Source organism: Aptenodytes forsteri, unplaced genomic scaffold (assembly GCF_000699145.1).
Source record: "Aptenodytes forsteri isolate BGI_AS27 unplaced genomic scaffold, ASM69914v1 Scaffold163, whole genome shotgun sequence".
NCBI lineage: Eukaryota > Metazoa > Chordata > Aves > Sphenisciformes > Spheniscidae > Aptenodytes > Aptenodytes forsteri.
Genome location: NW_008795332.1, coordinates 1,094,910 through 1,114,053, shown reverse-complemented (window position 1 = coordinate 1,114,053; position 19,144 = coordinate 1,094,910). Strand labels below are relative to the sequence as shown.

Below are 19,144 nucleotides of genomic sequence, written 5' to 3'. Positions count from 1 at the left end.
TTTGATGCTGAACTGTACATTTTTCAGTTGACTTGCCTTGAATTATTTTAGAAGAGAGAGCAGAAAAGCTTACAAAATAGGATAGGTTATTGGGTCCTCTTAAAATGCTCACAATGATTATGTATAAAGCCAAAATGAAGGGTGATGGAATAAAGTTCTGTGCTTTATAAGTAAATACAGTAAATTTAAACCTGATCTCTATGCAGTGTCTTACTAATCTCTGTTTTTAAAATCCAAAAGAAGTTTAAGAAGTGTCGGAGGTTAGTATTGTGGGAAAAAAATGGCTATTCCACAAAACTTTCCATGTAAGAGAGTCTCTTTGAACAATTCCTTTTATAACCAGTTCTAACTGCAACCAGTTAGTGGTTTAATGTTGAAATGTATAGTTGCCCTTCTATGAACGAGTATTTAATTTGCATTTCAGTGCTATGAGTCTTGACAAATTTGAGAAGAGCCCAAGGGAAATTTTTCATCCCGAGATACAAAAGGTAGGAGGTGACTTCTTTGTTTACTTGGTTGTTTTTCTTTATTATTTTCTGGAAAAATAAGTCATTAAGTATAAACGCTACTAGTTTGTTTCTTTCAGTAGCAGGATAATAATGATGAGTAGGGTTACATGATACTACAAAGTAAACTGTCTTTATCAGTTGAGCTGGCCACTTCAAAACAAAACTTAAATATACAAGGATGTTACAGTTTTATTTGTGTTGTCTTTAATACCAGTGTGCTAAAGATACTGTTTTGTTTACAGGATTTATTGGTTCTTGAAGAGCAAGAGGTAAGTGTAAACTTATCACTCCTAGCTCACAGACCTGCTCAACAAATACGGCTTTGTATTTGGAATATTTGCACTGACATGCTTGTGACAACTTAGAAATGAATTGCTTATTGCAGTTAAAAATGTATTTCTTGGCAACATATGAGATCAAGAATAATTTTAAGCACCAACTTAATATATCATATTAATAGATCACCAACTTAGTATATCACAAAATTCATAATCTATGATCAAAGGTAAATTATTAGGTATCCACTACTTGAGCATGTAATGGAGTTGGTATGAAATGTATATTCCCATGTGTAGGATGTATACAAAAGTACATATATAAAAGTCCTTAGAGAAAATATTATTTTAAGTCTTTTCTTTGATTGCCTGTTTATCATATAATATCTGGTTTTATTTCTCAGGGATCTGTGAATTTTAAATTTGGAGTCCTTTATGCTAAGGATGGGCAGCTTACAGATGATGAAATGTTCAGCAATGGTGAGTTTTTCACCTTTTTCTTAACTGTTTTATTCATCCGAATAAAAAAATGCAGGATGGTGCCTACACGTGGAAGCCGGAAGGGAGGTAATCGTTATGTGAACAGTAGTTTTGTTAGGTTTTCATGTTCGTGTTGGGTGAAAAATTGTAGCCTAGAATCTTCTATTTCTATAAAAGGTTGCTGTAGGAAACCTAGTATTATAACTTGGAAGATACTGAAATTTCTTTTCTAGAAATAGATTATACAACATAAGATGTAGAAAAAGGAAGCAGCTGAAGGAGGCGATTCATGTTACCTGCAAAAAGTCACTGTTTCTAGTTCTTTCACTCTTGGGTTTTTGTAGTATGATCACGTTCTTCTATGCACTTCAACAGTGTCTTGGAGTTAGTAAAAGAAGTCACTGTTTAATGTTACATGATGATGCCTATTCTGCAAGGCTGGGATGCTGTTTCTGTAGAGGTAGAAGGCTTGGAGGACGTGAGGAGAAACTAATTCAGCTGAAACTTTTGGTCCTCGTGTCCTGGGAGCAGGACCAGTTCCTGTATTTTGATTATTTTTTATAGGTGTTCTGTTACTACATGTGCTTTTCTGTTGTAACGTTTCTCCCTTCTATGTGTAGAAACTGGAAGTGAAAGCTTTCAAAGATTTTTGCATCTCTTGGGTGACACAATTACTTTGAAAGGCTGGACAGGCTACAGAGGAGGACTGGACACTAAAAGTAAGAACTCATCTGAAGCAAAAAAGTGGGCGGGCTGCAATATAAATGTTTTTGCTTATTGTATACGCATATTGTATATATTGTGGAAATAATACAATCCCAAAACAGACTTCCTCATGTGCATGCTAAATGCTCTGCTTCACCAGGAAAAAGTCAGGTTAGCTTAAATCACTGGTATGGAATGCAGTTGAAGAGAAGTATTTATATGACCTCTATTTTCAAGGTTTCATTTTATGTCGGAATGGGGCGAAGAATAACCTGACATTTTACTTGCTTCACGGTAGTAGGGCATCATGACTTGAAGAACCATGCGTGATTTCAGGAGGCTAAGTGAAGGACGTCATAGGTTTTAAGTGTGTGAAGATGCAGATTAGGTTGCAAACTTGGGTTTGGACCCACGTAAAACATGTGGCGTGGACATTTTCTAAAAAGGATCAGAAAAAAGGATGACTAAAGGAGGTTTGGTAGAAGGACCTGAAATATCTTTTGATCCTTAGAAAACTTAAAGGACATATTCCTGCTGAGAATGTTGTCTTCCCTTGCAGATGATACAACAGGAACCTGTTCCATCTATACAGTTTTTCAAGGGCATGAAATTATGTTCCATGTTTCAACCATGCTACCATATTCTAGAGAGAACAAGCAGCAGGTACATGGTTCTCTCTTTCTTTCTTTCTTTTTTTTTTTTAAATTTAAATCTTATTTATTAAACCACAAACTCCAAAACTTTAAAAGAAATTAAGGGATTTCTTGCCTGTTAATATTTTAGAAATGTAAGTCTTAAGACTTTTGCTGTATTTTTTTCCTCAATATTATACCTAATGCTGAAAATTTCATGTTTGTTGGAAGATAATACCTCATATCATCTCTATTAAGCTACAAAAGACACTTGCGAAGAAGGACAAAATTGATTGACTGAGAAGCGATTGAGTATTCTGTTATTCAGATGACTTGTAGAGCTTCACTGCTGCAATTATCATTACCTCAAAGAATTTAGGAAGGCTGGAAATTAGACTTGTGTGTGAATTGTCAGAATACTCACATATGTAACACACAACTCATACTCGGGTACCAATTTGTGTAGCTTGAAAGAAATTCCCCTTGTGAGCATGTTAATGGCAAGCTTTGTGCATTTGCTCTAAAGCACTACTGTTGCCCTCTCATAGATGGACTAAGTGAGTTCTTGGGTACTTGTTCAAATGTGCTGTCATCCATTGCTTGAACCTTTCTATGTATTATATGTTGGAAAAAATACTTTATAAGCACATACATTTACCTATACATCACACATCCATAATGATTTACCTAAAATTACTCACAAATTACTTGTTTTACTATTTTCTTATTCAAGCAATAATTATATATTATGTATTATTATAATAATATAATTAGATGATATAATTTTATTGTCCTTTTTTTATTTCTGTGTCAGTTTTCTCATGCTTTTGCCTTGGATTGATGACAAGATCACAGCAGAAACCAGAGGCCAATCAGGACATTTAATTTTTTTAAAGAATAACTCAGCATCAGAGCTTTTTTCCTTTTATTTCAAGTGGTGGATTTGGGTTTTTGGAATGCTAGGTGTTCCTTGCCCAATTTATGAATATTAATTATGGAAATTATGGAAATTGAGTGCTTTGGTAACTTAAAAATATGCAATAGCTGCTGTTTTAGCAGCTGCCTTGTGTGTGCACCGTGGTATTGCTAGGTTTACTTGCTTATAGTTAAATAATAATTTTATATTGGCTTCAATCATATTGACCATAATTTTTCTGTTTGCAGTTTAGGAATATTGTTTTGCCATTCTCTCACAGAATTGGTAAGGTATTTATTTATGTCTTTTAAGTCATTGTGTCTGTCTCTTCCCCCTCCCCCCCCTCCTTCCTTTCCCTTTTTTTCTTTTCTTTTTTTTTTTTTCCAGGTAGAAAGGAAGCGACATATTGGAAATGACATTGTCACTATCGTATTTCAGGAAGGCGAAGAATCTTCTCCAGCATTCAAGCCATCCATGATTCGCTCTCATTTTACACGTATCTTTTTCCTTACATTTTCTAGTGGTTTTTCTTTTTTTTTAAAAAGATCAATGTTACTTTTACTTCTACCCTAAGTCCTTCCTGCATGCTGTTTATGGAAGTGAAAACTATTTTAGAAAGACAGTTGCATTCTTGCATTCTTTACCTTCAACTGCTTGACTAGGAGTCTCTAAGTCTGCCTCATAAAACAATTTTTATGTTGAACCACTTAGAAGATAAGGTCAAAGAAGAATGTGCTTTTTAAATTGTATTTTTATTGAAGACATTTATTTGGGTCACTTCACATATTAAATTTCATACATTTTCATAAAACAAATTCATAAAAATATTTCTGTTAGTGATATGAATTAATTTGGCATTAACTACTGAATATTGCCTTTTAATGTTTAGATGCTGTTTATTTTAGGTATTTATGTATTTTAGATCAGTGTTTCTCAAATCTTTCAGACCATAAACCACATATTCTCCAGATTTTTGGCAGCCTGTGTTTTTCAAACTTTTGGTTGAAAACATTGTGAAGACAATATGATTCCAAAAACCAGCTGCCAATCGCTTGGGATTATCATGGGGTCACACTAGTGGTCCATAGATCCTAAGCTGGCATCTCTTAGGCTAGATGGAATGGAATGAAGAAAAATGGATGGAAAGAAGAAAACTCTTATTTCTATCCATGCTCTGTTGCTGAGTTTTTAAAAATGATCGCAAAGCTTATGACTTCTAAACCTACTTCTCAGGCTGACTAACTGTTGTTAGAACTTTCTTTCTAGTTTCGTCCATGGCTGGTCTTACTTTTTAGATTTAAGCTCTAATATATTAACCTCTTTTACTCAAAATGGAAGAATTGACTAGAATAAAAAGAATTCCACAACTTAAAAAAAAAAAAAATCTTTAGATATCAGAGGAACCTAAATATTGTTAATAAGAAATAATTAATAAGTTAACTTATTAACTAATGTTAATAAGTCAGTGTAGCTCTTCAGAGTGTCAGTGTTAGTAAAAAATGAATAATTCTTCCCTTATTACTGTTAGGAGGACTTGTGATGTAATTGATACACCCCACTCTTTTTGATTTTTGACAAACATTTTGAGGTTCAGCTGTCCTTGGTGTCATAATGAGTTGCAGGGGCAGATGTGCCCTAAATCCATAAGGACGTGTTATCATTTAGGTCATTTTAAGTAATCTACAGCTGGTTGATGGAGTCATATCACCTTCCTGATGTTTTCACTTGACAGTAGCCAGGGATAAAGGTGTCCGAAAGAAAACTGGGGATTGACACTGATCTGTGTCAGATGTGGTAAATCTCAAAGCTCATTGAATCTGTACTAGCACTTCGTACTCACTTTCTTACATACTATAGCACCCCTTTTTTGTTACTTCTACAATGGGAAAAATTAGCATACATATATCCCACTGTGCTGTCCTATACAGCAATGATAGCTGCTGTAAGGGTTTGCCATGTGTCATCTGTGGGGTAGGACTGAGTTACCCAAATAAAGGCATGCAGCACCAATTTAGATGTCCCAACATATCTGAAATGTCTGTACAGGTCTGGCAGATGGGACTCAGGGCCTACAGGAGATCTGTGCTCCTTTTGGAATAGCAGCTGGAGACTAGGTAACATACTCTCAAGCATCTTAAATAGCACTGGATGCTTATGTTGAAATAATTGAATCCCATTGTAAGTCTTCTTTTATTGTGCAGTCTTCAATAGTGCTGATCACAGCTACTGGGAAAGGTCTCTTCATTCTATCTGGAACAAACCCATACCGCCAATGAAGTTATTCAGACTTACACTTTCTTTGACACTGTTTATAAGGACTGAAAACTTAGAGATGGTGTTAAGGAAATCTGTCAAAGCAAGAAGCCTCTAATTGATTCCATAAAAATATTTTGCAAGGCAACCATAAGGATTTCTCTGACACACACCTCCCACACCCCCCGCCCCGATTTGCCCAAAGTTATGAATCAAGACTGGTAATACATTTTTGTGTACTTGCGCTTTAAATCCTCCTCTCTATTTTCTTATAATTCTGTTAGCTAAATTATTTTATTGGAATCCTGTCTTCAATGGAAGTTTTGGTGGAAGTGAAGTTAAGAATCTGTACTTTTTTTATCTACTAAAAGAATTAAAGAATTTTTAATCACAAGTCTATCAAACACACACAGAACTATATGGCACGTTTTATGCTTCATATAACGGCAAGAAGTCTGTATTTGTGGTACTAGCTCAATTTTTAAAACTGTTGATCAAACACAGTAAAATTTTGTATGGGACCGCCTTTATAAATAGTAAAATGTGTATAGTCTTAGAATATTTTACATATTTACATTGATTAATATATTTTACCTTTATTAAATCTGCGATCTGCTGCAGGAAAAAAAAGTATGTTAAAATACATGCGAGCTTTATTAGTACTGGATTAACTTCCTTAACTTCATGGCAGATATTTTTGCCCTAGTGAGATATAATAAGCAGAATGATAGTTACAGGTAGGTGCTGATTGTAACAAATAACTTCACACTGAATTTCTGATGGTTTAGAGATAACGGGAAAACATTTTGTTTGTATGCCACACCTGTCTGTATGCCAGGAAGCCAAATGAACTTACAAAATTGAAGAGCAATATGGACCTGGATGCAGATGGCTGTAAACCGGCTATAAATAAGTTGCATTTTTCTAACCATCAGAAAAATGAAATTCTGGAACAGGCATAAGCTGAGGGGGCAAAACAAAACTACTTTTTAGATGAAATGTAACAAAAGGATGGAAGATATGCCTGGAACATTCTGACCTGGTGAGATCAATGACATAGTGAACTATATGTATGATGAAAGTTAATCAGATGTGATGTTGTGATAGCCATGGACTGCAGATCCTCACAGGTCTGGGTTTGGTTGTAGCTAAGCAAACCAGTTCATTTTTAGGGCTCTTAATAGAGTACTTGTACAGCTGGACATCATGTACTTAAAACCTAGTGGAATTTTGCTGGTAAATAATGTGTTCTTCATTTGTTTTTCAGTTAGCCTTCGGACCCTCACACTTGGAGGCATATGCTCTCCAAGTCTGAGTCTGTTAGGTCTCACCAGAATCTGAAAAGCAAGTATTTCTGCAGCCTCGTGCCTAGGCTTTAATGAACAAAGCGGCTTTAACCAAATAGTTAATCCCAACTATTGTCTTGAGATTAATGGTGAGATGCCAGAGATATCTGTCAGTCTTGAAAAAGCAGAGTGGCAGTGGGATGTCATTGTCCGAGCCCATGGAAGGGATTCACCTTGGGCTTGAACCAAATAAGCAGTAAAGAGAAATAAAAGAGCCACCCTTTAGCTAACAGTGTGTGTGCTGGAGTTCTCAGTATAGGATGTAGACTTGCCACTGTAATTTCTCCTTTACAAAGTACTAGCAATGTCTGTAGCGATCCCTCTTCTATTGGAAGTGTGCTAAGTCATTTACTACTTAGACTAGGTCAAAAAGAAATGGGAGAATTGGATTCTCTTTTGCATATGTGCCTGAGGAGAGAATTGGTTAGGTTTGAAATCACTGCCAGCTCAGATGCTGAAGTCTCTCATGGCTGAAGAATTTATATTAGGAACCCAAAATGTTTGGTTTATCCAGCAATAGAAAGGAAATTTCAGGGCGTGAAACTAAAATTATTCCTCAAACTGGAATGTGTGTGTGTGTCTACAACACTCAAAGCTAAAAACTTTGCAAGATGGAAGGGTGAAGTCAATGTGTTAGGCTTTGAATGCAAATTTCTAATGGCTGTGTGAGCCTGCATGACATTAGTTATTATTTAGCAAAATTGTTTGTAAATTACTCTACCCCACATTTGCAGGACGAAGCTGAAGTTGATGGCATTGGGTCTGCTCCTTTGAGGTGAACTACTAGTTAGCTTGTAGTGGAAAGAAAGAAACTGAACTTGGAAACGGCTTCCAGGAATACAAGGTCCTTAGGTAGATCAGTTTTGCTTCCTCCTTCCTTGACAATTCCATAACTCTGAGGACTCAGGCAGATTGTGAAGGAGACCAGCAATATCCCTGGAACTGATCACCTGGCACTAGTGCTTTTTTTTTTTTTTTTGAATGACCCATATCACTTTGACAGCTAAAAAATATAGTACAAGTGTAGCAGGCACTTTTTTAGTCTCTCCCTCAATGCACAGTACAGACCACTGATACCAGCCATGGTCCATGGTTTCAGAAGCCGCTGCTCAGATCCAACCACATGGTTCCAACCAAGTAAATTCTGGCTTGCTTTGGAAGCTTTTTATACTTCATAGGCTGAGCAATCTTCACGGTCATCTAAGAATCTGTTCTTCTTGCTGCAATATAGGTTACTGGAACGTTTTGTATCTCAAAGATAGAGGACTGACTAAGCCGTCTTGCCTAGCTCCAAAACTTGATTGTTAGCAGTAAGAGTTTGGTGCTTTTTGTGCAACTGCAACTCCACCTACTCATTTATGAATGTTAGTTGAAATCATCTGCATTGCAAATGTGGAAATGGACAAGAATGAAAGTGAGAAGAAAATGGATTAATATTAACTAGATTTCTTCAAGAGAGCTTGCTGATAAATGTGTGCTTTCTCCTATCTTAGCTCTTTCTTCAAGTCCCTTAATACTTGGGAGTCTTTATTTTGGGCCATGCTGGAGGAGAAGGTTCATACCATCCTTGTTGCTCTTGATGTGAAGTACGAGATGAGACAAAGCATGTGTACGCCAAATAGGTGCAGGATTTGAAAGTCTACAAACTTGGGTGCTTGAGGTGCATGTATATCCACAGGGGGGATATATATGGACAAGTATATCTCAAAAGAATTTTTCACTAGAAATAACTTTATTTTTCAATATAGCTAAGAAACTTAAATCTTGATTCAATAAGATGAGAGAAATCTACATTACTATGTTTCTCCAGCATGCCATTCAGTCTAGCTCCAGAGAAGAATCCAACAGCATGATACTTCAGTTTGCATACGTGGGTTCCCCCCCACATTTATAGCTAAGGTTTGTTTTGGAAAATGTCTGTAATGCAATTAAAAAAGGAGTAGTTTTATTTTGCTCTAAGATTTTGTGAGCACCTTCTTGTTTGTTTGGGTTTTTTTCCAATTGATTGTCCTCATAGATTCTGCTTTTCAGCATTTCCAAGTTTGTGAGAGGCACAAAACATGTTAATGATTCCAATGAGCAGTGAAAGCTCAGTTACTTCTTCTTTTCTTCTTGTTTTGGGACAGAAACCTGGGCATACATCCCTCATTAGCCTTTAAGAAGTGAATGTTTTCCTAATTGTAAGCTAATAGTCAGTAGATGGGCTAGCCATGGTAAATGCTTTTTACATTGCTGTTTACTTGGGAAAAAAATGAGTAGCAGTAAATAAGATAAATTTGTCTCTCTCGCTCTGAATAACTGACTGCTTTTACTAGATCAGTCCATCTTATTCCTTAGCTGCTTCATTCTGCCAGTCTTAACACATATTCCCGTACTGCATACCACAGGGTGTTTTTACACTATATGACAGGCTTAATACATTATTGTATATTTCACCTTGGCCTAATTACATTTCGTTTTGTCCCTTCACCTTAGGCCCGCATGGGACTCTTGTTCCTTCTGTTATTTTTTTGTGAAGACAATCTTCCAAGTGGCCAAAATTTCAGTCAAAAGAAACAGGGGATACTCTAGACTTTTGAGAGAAATTTTCCTTGTTTCATATGCAGTGCCACTGTGAGGTCTGACACTGAACTTCTGCTTAGAATGACTTTATATTTTATGTCGCTCAAGAAGTCTATTGTTTTGTTATGGTTTTCCCCATCTTAACTCATTCTGCTCCAGCCAAGGAACATTTCACACCCTACATAGTGATAAATGATTATTTTTTACCTGGAGATAGACATAGGGCATCTCTGAAATTGTGTCTTGAATCTGTGAAACCGGTATTAGAATGATCAATATTCATGCAACTGTAATACTGCATTTCAGATGTGTGTGCAGTTTCTAAGCTTTCATGAAAAAAGACCAGATGAATCCATTAGAATCCATTTGACTCAATACCAGTCAATCACTGCTGGTTTTTTGAGCAAGCAAATTCTGACTGCTTTGTGTAACAGTAGAGATAGGTTGAATCTATAATTCTACCACTTAACTTGCTGTGACCTGTGTCAGCTGCACATGCTGCTTGGAAGATCTTTGTCCGACTGCTATCTTACAGTGAAGAAAATTGTGCAGACTGTCACCTGAAATACCAAGGAATGATTACTTACCTTAAAGAAGCTATGGCTTGCTGAGCATGTTGTATGCACGGGTTTTGTACCTGCCATTCATTCTTGCTATGCCGGATTCCTTATGGATCAAAAGAACTCAGCAGGTCCAGCTGTCATGGAGGTCATTCTGACTCTTTCTTCCTCAGTGAAAATGAATTTGCTGTTCCCGAGCTACAGATTCAGCTGTAGTAAGCCATTGTTACTCAGAAAGAATCAAATATTCCATGTGTGTGGTGAATGCATAGGTAAGGTGGAAATCTATAAGGAGAACATATTTTGTAGGCGAAGAACTGTTCTTTTATGCTTTTTTGAAAAGGACTAGATTTTGCTAGTGCCACTAAAAGCATTGCTCTATGAGTAGAACTGCAAAGTTCTGTTGTAATTGTTAGTGTCCTAGTGTTAGTTTGTGTAAAGGAAGCAGGGTTTTGCTCTAGTGAATAATTACAAGTGATTGTTTTTTGTTAGACCCATGGGAGTTCTTACCTAAGACATACCCAGATAACAGTTTCCAGTTCTTTCTTCAGTTTTGAATAGTGTCTATAAAAATGGTGGGTTTTGAATGTGATTTTCAATATAGATAAAGATTGTTCTTTCAATAGGCTGAAAATATTTTCAGAAGAAAGTGTTCCTCTCTTTGGGCCTCCCCTTCCATCCCCACCTGTGTTTACAAATCACCAGGAATTCAGGGATTTTGTGTTAGTGAAATGTAAGTCAGATTTTCTTTTGCTAGAAACACTTTTTTAATAAGTGATTTAATAAATTGAAATCTGTGATGTTTAAAATGTAAATGCATTTTCTTGTGTATGCTGCTGTTCTGTATAGAATTTTTTTCCAAATCTGTAGCGTAGGTGGGATGTCAGTTCCATCAAACTGTTCCAGTCAGATTAACAAAAAACTGAATTTCTATGCAATTATGCTTCTCAGGCTACTAGATACAAACTGACTTTTACATTTGCACAATGTGCAGCCATATTTAGCTTTGCATTTTCTTAAAGGACTTGGAGATCTGGAATAATTTATAATGCTGCTCGATATTTAGTAGTAGAAGGTGTTAGGTTAGCAGCTCTGAAAACCTGAAAATATAAGCTTTTCTGAATGCATGCCGCATAGGTGCCTTTCAGCACCTTCAAGAACTTTTTAATTCTGTAACGATTCTGTTCCAGTTTTCATTGACCCTTACTTGCCCTTCTAAATTAGCGAGAAAATCTTTGAGAACTGATTGTGATGATTACAATTAGATGCTTACCTGACAGGAACTTGACTAATAACTTATTTTGCATATTTAAGTTGGTTTAGTACTTAAATTGATTAGCAGTTTGTCTTAATTTTTTTTAATTGGTTAGGAGGCTATTGGGATGCCTTGTAGAATTCTATTACTAATTTTTCTCTTTTAAGCTTAAGGGATCATTAGTCACTAAAAAACGTGCAAAAAGGAGGCAACTCTAAATTACTAAGGGGAAAACAGGTATTTTTGTACAGAGGCAAACTAGAGTCAGTGGAAATTGTCAAAGTTCATTTAGGTAATGTATCTTCTTTTCCATAATATTTTAGTAATAAATGGGGAAAAAGCCACCTTGGAAACCCCAACATTTTCTCAGAAACGTCAACGCACTCTGGACATGCTGATCCGCTCTTTATACCAAGACCTGGTGCCTGATCTACACAAGGTAAATGTAAGTCAGAAGTCCCTGCATCCCTCGCATGTGCTTTCCTGTTCTCACTAGCAGGTTGAATGTTGCATTGCTTTAAAAGTCTGTAATCCTAATGAGCACTGAATTGCATACACTAGGCTAAATACCAATTGTCATATAACTTGTTTTACAGTTATATGAAAGTTGACAGACAGTCCTTTCAGGATAGGACTTTTCATGCATTTGTTTAAACCAGGTGTGAGGAGAAGCATAACAATGTCATACTTTGTATAAGCTTACCTGCAGCAAGGGAATAGGAAATTTAGGCTCTGCAAATACAGGTGTTAGTCTTGTCACCATAAAAACTGCACTTACTCATTCCATTATGTGTAAATTTGGATCATTTTTACCCTTGGGTAACAATGAGATAACTTCATTTTAGATGATGAAGACTTATTCTTAAGGTGATTCTTAAGTAACTAAAAAGAAGTTCAATACTTCTAAAATTAGTGAGGTGCTATTTTTTTCCTACTGTTTATTTCTCTTAGCCAAATATATCTGCTTAAACTTTTTTGTCCATATATTCATGTCTGCGGTCTTTGTTATGATTGTATAGAACATGACAGTGATAAACTATGACAAATTGGAAAGTAAAGCACTCAAGGATTGGGAGAGTTGCAGTTTCTGTTCTCTGAGAACCTATACAGTTAGATTCATCACTACAGGAAAATACCAAAAAAAAGACAGAAAATTTAAATGATATCATGTTAAGTTAACTCAGATTAAAAGATTATGAAAACTTTTGGTTCAGTTTAAAAAAGAAACGTTTTCTGTTTTAGAACATGCTCAATAGAAGGTCCTTCAGTGATGTGTTACCAGAGTCCCCAAAATCAACACGGAAAAAAGAGGAAGCTCGGCAAGCAGAGTTTGTCCGGCTTGGTCAGGTAGGGTCAATTTAGGAGGTATGCACCTATGTTTACAAAGACTGCGTCACCCCTTTTGTTAGGATTTGATTAGCTTGCAGAGTTATGTCAGGACTTAATGCAGTTCTCTGTGGTCAGAAATAGTTTTGTAGTATTGCATTAGTTTAAGCTACGTTAAGGTAAAATATGAATAGAAGTATTTATCTGTAACACCTGAGGTACACAACACAATTACAAATACGTATAAAATACATAAGCTAAAGGAAGGTTGGAAAAATAACACCTTAGGATCAAACCTAAAAGGTCTTTCCCTACTTCATGCAGCAGATGCTTTCTGCCTCCAAGCAGAAGAGTGCTCTGTCTTTTTCTGTGCTTTGAAGAAACATAGTCTTTCATGAGTTTCCTCTATATGTTTTATTAAGATTGAATTTCTTAGAAATTATTTACCCTACTTTAGCCAGGAAGAAGTTTCAACAGTCTTTCTGCTAAATCAGAGGTTGCCACACCTCTTTGAACATACCAGATGCTGACTCCAATCTTCTATGGGCTTATTGACATTTTGATTCAGTAAGGAGTAAAACTTCCTGATGATTTAGATAGTCTGGTTTGATCTGACAGTTCATTGCAGCAGAAAAAAAGACAGTGTCTATGCTCATCAGTTCCCCTGTCCCTTCCTGCTTGTCTTGTCTTGATCCTGGACTGGTGACATGGTTCTGCTGCTTATCTTAAGAATACCTTTGTATTCTTATCTTAAGAATACCAAAACAGGAAAAAAAAAAAAAAAAAGAAAGCAAACAAAAAAAACCACACCACCAAAAAAACCCAAGCCTCCTCCCTTCCCTCCCATTTTTTCATCTGAGTTAGCAAGCTAAAGAGTGGAAGAGTCTGAGAAGTTCCAGATCTGGTTAAAGGTAGAGAATGGAGCCAGGTGGTTGAGAGCTGGTGCAAAAGAATCTTAGGGCTGTTAAAGCTTGCATTGGCAGGGCTGCAAAGTCTACTCCTCTGTGCTTTGCTCACCCTTTCCCCAACCACCTTGAAATAGCTAGTCACTCTCGGCAGCTGTGGAAAAAAAAATAAAGGAAAATAAAAAAAAAAGAAAAAGTGAATGTGTTTGTAATATTCAGACAGAAGTAACCAATGATTTATTCCCCAAGTTTACTAATTACTTTACAGAAGTTAAAGACAAACATGGTTATTGAAGGTATAAGCTTAATCCCCTCCACCTCCCCCAGGTTAAACGCTGATAAGATACTCACATAACAAAACTAGTTAGGACCCATTTCTTAAACAAGACTTCCATCCCTGGCATGGCCTTCATCAAAGGGAAACCTAATATGTGGGTTAAAAATTCATAGATACGTTTGTTTGTGTTTTTCTTGGAGGTTCTTTTCACTTTTAAATCTTTCCCTTCCCTAAAAGAACTTTCCTCTAAGTTACAAACTGTAAGCTTGAACACATTTCAACATGCCTTCCAAGTAGCTCTTAATTGTTCTTGCCAAACTCTATGAATGTGTCTGTCCCTTAGCTACAGTCAGTTGAGTTTTTAGATGGTAAACAAAACTCACTGATGACTGGCTCAGCAGTATATTTAAATAATTTATTTATTGTCGATGTGATCTCTGCTGACTGGTGGGATGAAATTAAAATCTTAATGCAATGAAGTATTTTGTGCGTCTTTTCTAAGCTGACAGCCGTACTTAATGCAAATGTGCAAATGGTGCATGCAGCTGATTACTGCCACTTCACAGAGACCATGCATGATGGTAGGCAAACTTTAGGGCAGTAAAATTGGTTTAGGTAATTTCTAAACTTTGCTTTAAAGAATGCTGTGACGATTCCATGTGTCATCACTTTATAGTAATGCTGCTGTAAAGGTTAGCAATGAAGGTATATAGGATACCTTAAACAGACTTATTGTGTATCTCACTGAAACTATGTTTATACAGTATTTCTCTAGAGTTCTTAGCCCTTTCAGAATCAGCTCATTTCTAGTTACTTCTAGTTGAAGAATTTGTGATACTGTGACTGCGTGTCCTTGGCACCCCTGGCAATGTGTATATATATATAGTTTGACTTAGTGGTTTGTTATGAAGTTTTGCAAGTGAAAAGCCAGCTTGTATAATTGATAAAAGGATCCTCTATCCAGCTAGCTTATAGAATGAATTGTGTAGACGACTAGCTTTTATGATTTGAGGTGGAGGCTTTTCTCTGTTATTATTTTCTGATTTTGAGTTTCCATTTAAAAAACAAACAAAACCAAAAAAAACCCAACCAACATATATTTTGGTTGAGAAGATTCCTAGCAGCCCTCTGGTGATTCCTGCAGACTTTCTTCAGGATATACAGAATTCCACTTCTTTCCTAATTACTCAAAATGTGATAGGAATTCCAAACTGGAGTTACTTTGTAGTCCTAAATTGTCCTTTCTTTATAGTCTTTAGGTTGGGTATTGCTGACAAAAACTCAACTTAAATAAAACATCTGTTTGTATTAGGCATTGAAATTGAAAACCACTGTGAAAGGGGATGCCACAGCTAACTTGGCAACCACAAGCTTTTGTAAAAAGGAGGTGAGTGAACTCATCTGTCTGAGGAGAGTTATGAAAAAATTAAACGCTGTTGAGTATGGCATTGCATGTCAGTTCTCCATACTGTTTATTTACTTTTGTAATTAGATGCTGTAGCAGCAAAGATGAAATGTATAGTGTCAAAGTGATTCTGTAGCCAATATCAAATTAATAAAGGGTGAGCCCTTTGAGAAGCACTTTTCAAGTTGAAGCACTTCTCAAGTTAAAGCAAGTGTGGATATTTTTATACCTGAGAATATTTGATGAAAATCCCATTTTCCATAGGCAGTCATCTTTTATTTTAACTTCTGCAACAAGTTTAAAACAAAATTCAGTTGTGTCTTTATTTCCTGTAGTACCAGGTTTTGTTCAAGGGCATTAGGGAGTGAAAGATGCAAACCACACTCTTCTGCATGCATTTTATATACAGAAGCTTCAGAAGCGCTTCTAGAATTTCAGACTTCAGCTAATATTTAAATTGGGGGAGGAGGGGCAGACTCTGGGAGGTAAGTACAGAGAACACGTGACGAAAGAACAATTTGGCAGAAAGGCAGTTTTAACTGTACCATGTGCTAGTGACTAAACATCACAAACTGAGCCATAAAATGTAAGCAAAGTGCATATGCATGGTGGTACATATATTTTAAGTCTATAGGGTTTTTTTAAAATAAAATACATATTGAGTATTTCCAGGGCTACACTGAGTATCAGCTGCATGTGTTTTAATTCCAGTGTTTCAGAAATGTGTCTTACACTTATTAGTCTCCAAACCCAATTAATACGGAGAGTATTTCCTCTGCAAGAAAATTAACTAAATTTTGATTATTTCAAATTCAAAAAATATACTGTTTGGAAATGTATCCTGCCAAAAGCATTTACGTGTTATTGCTTGCCATTGTACATCACATTCTGTGTCTGTATGATCTGTATTTCTTAGTGTACTTAATATGTATCCCCTGTGTTATTTCATAGCCTTGGGAATCTCAATCTTTCTGCAGTAATTTTCCTCATGAGGTTGTCTGTGCAGATTCTTGGGGCCAGTCCTTGCTGGTTTCTACAGATGCTGGCATCTTGTTAGTAGACGGTTAGTAAATGATCCAGTGTTTTTGTGTCAATTTTTATGTATCTGACCATTTTCTTGAAAACGTGTGTTCATAAGCTCTGTTCAGGTGTTGGTAGGTCTTCACCTACAGGGATAGTTACCAATCCAAGTGAATTTATTACATTTATGTAACCTAGTTGCAAAAATTCTCTCTGCACCAGAATCAAGCCGTATTGGGGAGCCAATGTTAATGCAGATTTCTGAACGTTTTGTTATTTCAGATGTTGTTTTCTTGATCATCTGAAAAGACTTATGAAGTCACATCCAAGCTCAAGGAGTGTTTAAATGGCTTGTCTGGATTTCTTAGCCCTTGATGATAGTGAGCACGAAGCTAAAGGCTTATGTGACAATGAAAGCCTGCTTCTTCCATAGCAATGATATTGCTAGTTTGACCTCTTATCTTCTGTGTACCACATAAGGCCAGCGGGACTGAGGGAATGAAGTTAGTTCTTGGTGATAATTCTCAAACTTTCCAAAGGAAGGTCCCTTTTAGGCTTCAGTTGCATAATCTGATGCAGGGCAATGATAAAGCTGTCCCGTGAGGAAGTGTTGGCTATGATGCTGTGGTATACGTAGCAGCTTTGTGCAAGTTTTCTCATCTTTGTAAGAAAAAAATGAGGCTTTTTTTACAAGAAAGAAACAGGTCAAACCCAGTGATTAGCAAATTTTAACAGGATTTTTAATAAATATGTGTGTTTCTTTTTTAGATGGTCAACCGTCAGTGCAAGTATTTGATAAAACTCTCCAAATAAAGCAGATGCATGTGTTGGAAGCTCTGGATCTTTTGATTGCCCGAACAGACAAAGGTAGGAGAGGTCCCTGTTCTTTGATTCTCATATGAGTGTGGCTGGTGCTGGGTACGTCTCATGAGGCAATCGTGTCTATCAGTGGCAAGTATATTAGATGTCTCATTTAGAATAAGGGAGCACATACAGCAACTGCTGTTATTTTCTAAAAGGCTGAGCGGGGGGGAAATCCCTGAATGCTCATTCATGCTTCCTTCAAGGCAAGCCTGAAACTGGTCATATGGTCTTTCTTCAGCCACTGTTGGAACTCGACACTCTTTGGAAATCTCCTTGACTGAATTATATGTTTATTCAGTTGTGCAAAAATGTGGGGGAAATTACGCTGTCACTGTTTTACCAAATGTGTTAACTGTCACCGCATCCTGGTGCTATAGAATGTATTTTCTTGAAGTTTCTGGTATAAAAGAACTTAAATGTTGTTTGGACTGACAATGTTTCCTTTTTAGCCTCATTTGGAAGCATTAAATGTGCATAAAATATGCACTTTTTCAATGAGGTACTTTTTACCCAGTAGTCTGTGATTGAATTTCACAGAGTGAACGTACACAAAGCAAGAACAGGATCTTTGTGTGTAACAGAGAAAAGAACTACAAATATGATCGTTTTATTGTTTTTTACCACATTAGATGAGGCACTTAGGGACATGGTTTAGTGGGTGGTGGTGTTGGGTCGACGGTTGGACTCGATGATCTTGGAGGTCTTTTCCAACCTCAGTGATTCTATGATTCTATGATTCTGTGATTATGTCTGTTTGCTCAGTATTGGCTGAAGTTACATTTACCCAAATTTAGGGTAAAACATGGTTCCTTTTGTATCATTGGGCGTTGTCCAATTTGGCTGCACCTGATGAAATTCACCCTGAGACCTTACAGAACTGGATCAAACTACCTGATAGCCATTTGCAGTTCTCTCTCAAGACACCTGGAGGGTGGGTGACGTTTCTGAAGATCTGAAAAGGGAGGTTGTATCTGAAGCTTAATTTGTGAAGCTTCTAGAAAAGATGATTACATTTAATTGTCAAAACATTGTACTGTTTGATTAAACCTGAAGAGAGAGATGTAAGCAGGCATTTTGAGGTAACAGAAGAAGGTATTACTGGCATCAATTCATTACACTTCAAACGTAGTCTGATAAAGTCTTACTCATGTAAAAAAATTGCAGAGATTTTTAGCTCTTGATAGGAATGCTTTGTGAAGCATTTAGGAGAAAGTTCTTTCATACTTGCAAGAACTGTGGCCTCCTGTTTTGTATTTGTGTGCCACATTGAAATTAATATCTGGGATGGAAGAAAAATCATACTTGCCTTTCATTTTCAGATTACACCTCAGCAGCAAAAATGGGAAGAATAATGAGTTAGATGAGCAAAAGCATGCTCATACTGGGCTCATAAACTGGGTTCAAAGACTTTGTGGGTTTTTAGGATAAAATGTTATATACTACAAGGTTAATTTTTTAAGCTTAACTATCAGCAAGAGCTTGTTCAGGTCAACACTCCAAGAGAAGGCGTGTGCGGTTGTTGTTTGTTTTTTGTGGGTTTTTTTTGTTTGTTTGTTTGGGTTTTTTTTGTTTGTTTGGGGGTTTTTTTTTGTTGTTTTTTTTTTCTCCTCGGTCTTCACTGGCAAGTGCTTGAGCCTCACTGCCCAAGCTGCAGAAGGCAAAGGCGGGGACTGGGAGAATGAAAAGCCACGCACTGTGGGAGAACATCAGGTTCGAGACCATCTAAGGCACCTGAAGGTGCACAAGTCCATGGGACCTGATGAGATCCATCTGCGGGTCCTGAAGGAACCGGCGGATGAAGTTGCTAAGCCACTATCCATCGTATTTGAGAAGTCGTGGCAGTCTGGAGAAGTT

General features: G+C 36.7%; 1 protein-coding gene across 2 annotated transcripts in view; it reads left to right on the top strand.

The window, feature by feature from the left end:
• GARNL3 (GTPase activating Rap/RanGAP domain like 3) overlaps positions 1–19,144 on the top strand; it is a 44,957-nt gene that overhangs the window by 7,602 nt on the left and 18,211 nt on the right. The window contains exons 6-19 of one of the 2 annotated variants that reach the window (XM_019472288.1): positions 425–488; positions 752–778; positions 1,189–1,264; positions 1,885–1,983; positions 2,529–2,632; positions 3,766–3,802; positions 3,909–4,013; positions 6,462–6,507; positions 10,865–10,971; positions 11,817–11,938; positions 12,736–12,840; positions 15,314–15,388; positions 16,358–16,469; positions 17,195–17,293. In XM_019472288.1, the coding sequence (XP_019327833.1) occupies positions 425–488; positions 752–778; positions 1,189–1,264; positions 1,885–1,983; positions 2,529–2,632; positions 3,766–3,802; positions 3,909–4,013; positions 6,462–6,507; positions 10,865–10,971; positions 11,817–11,938; positions 12,736–12,840; positions 15,314–15,388; positions 16,358–16,469; positions 17,195–17,293 (1,178 nt within the window). Of the gene's footprint in view, positions 1–424; positions 489–751; positions 779–1,188; positions 1,265–1,884; positions 1,984–2,528; positions 2,633–3,765; positions 3,803–3,904; positions 4,014–6,461; positions 6,508–10,864; positions 10,972–11,816; positions 11,939–12,735; positions 12,841–15,313; positions 15,389–16,357; positions 16,470–17,194; positions 17,294–19,144 lie in introns of both variants that reach the window. The other variant, XM_009280104.2, reaches the window with a different exon arrangement.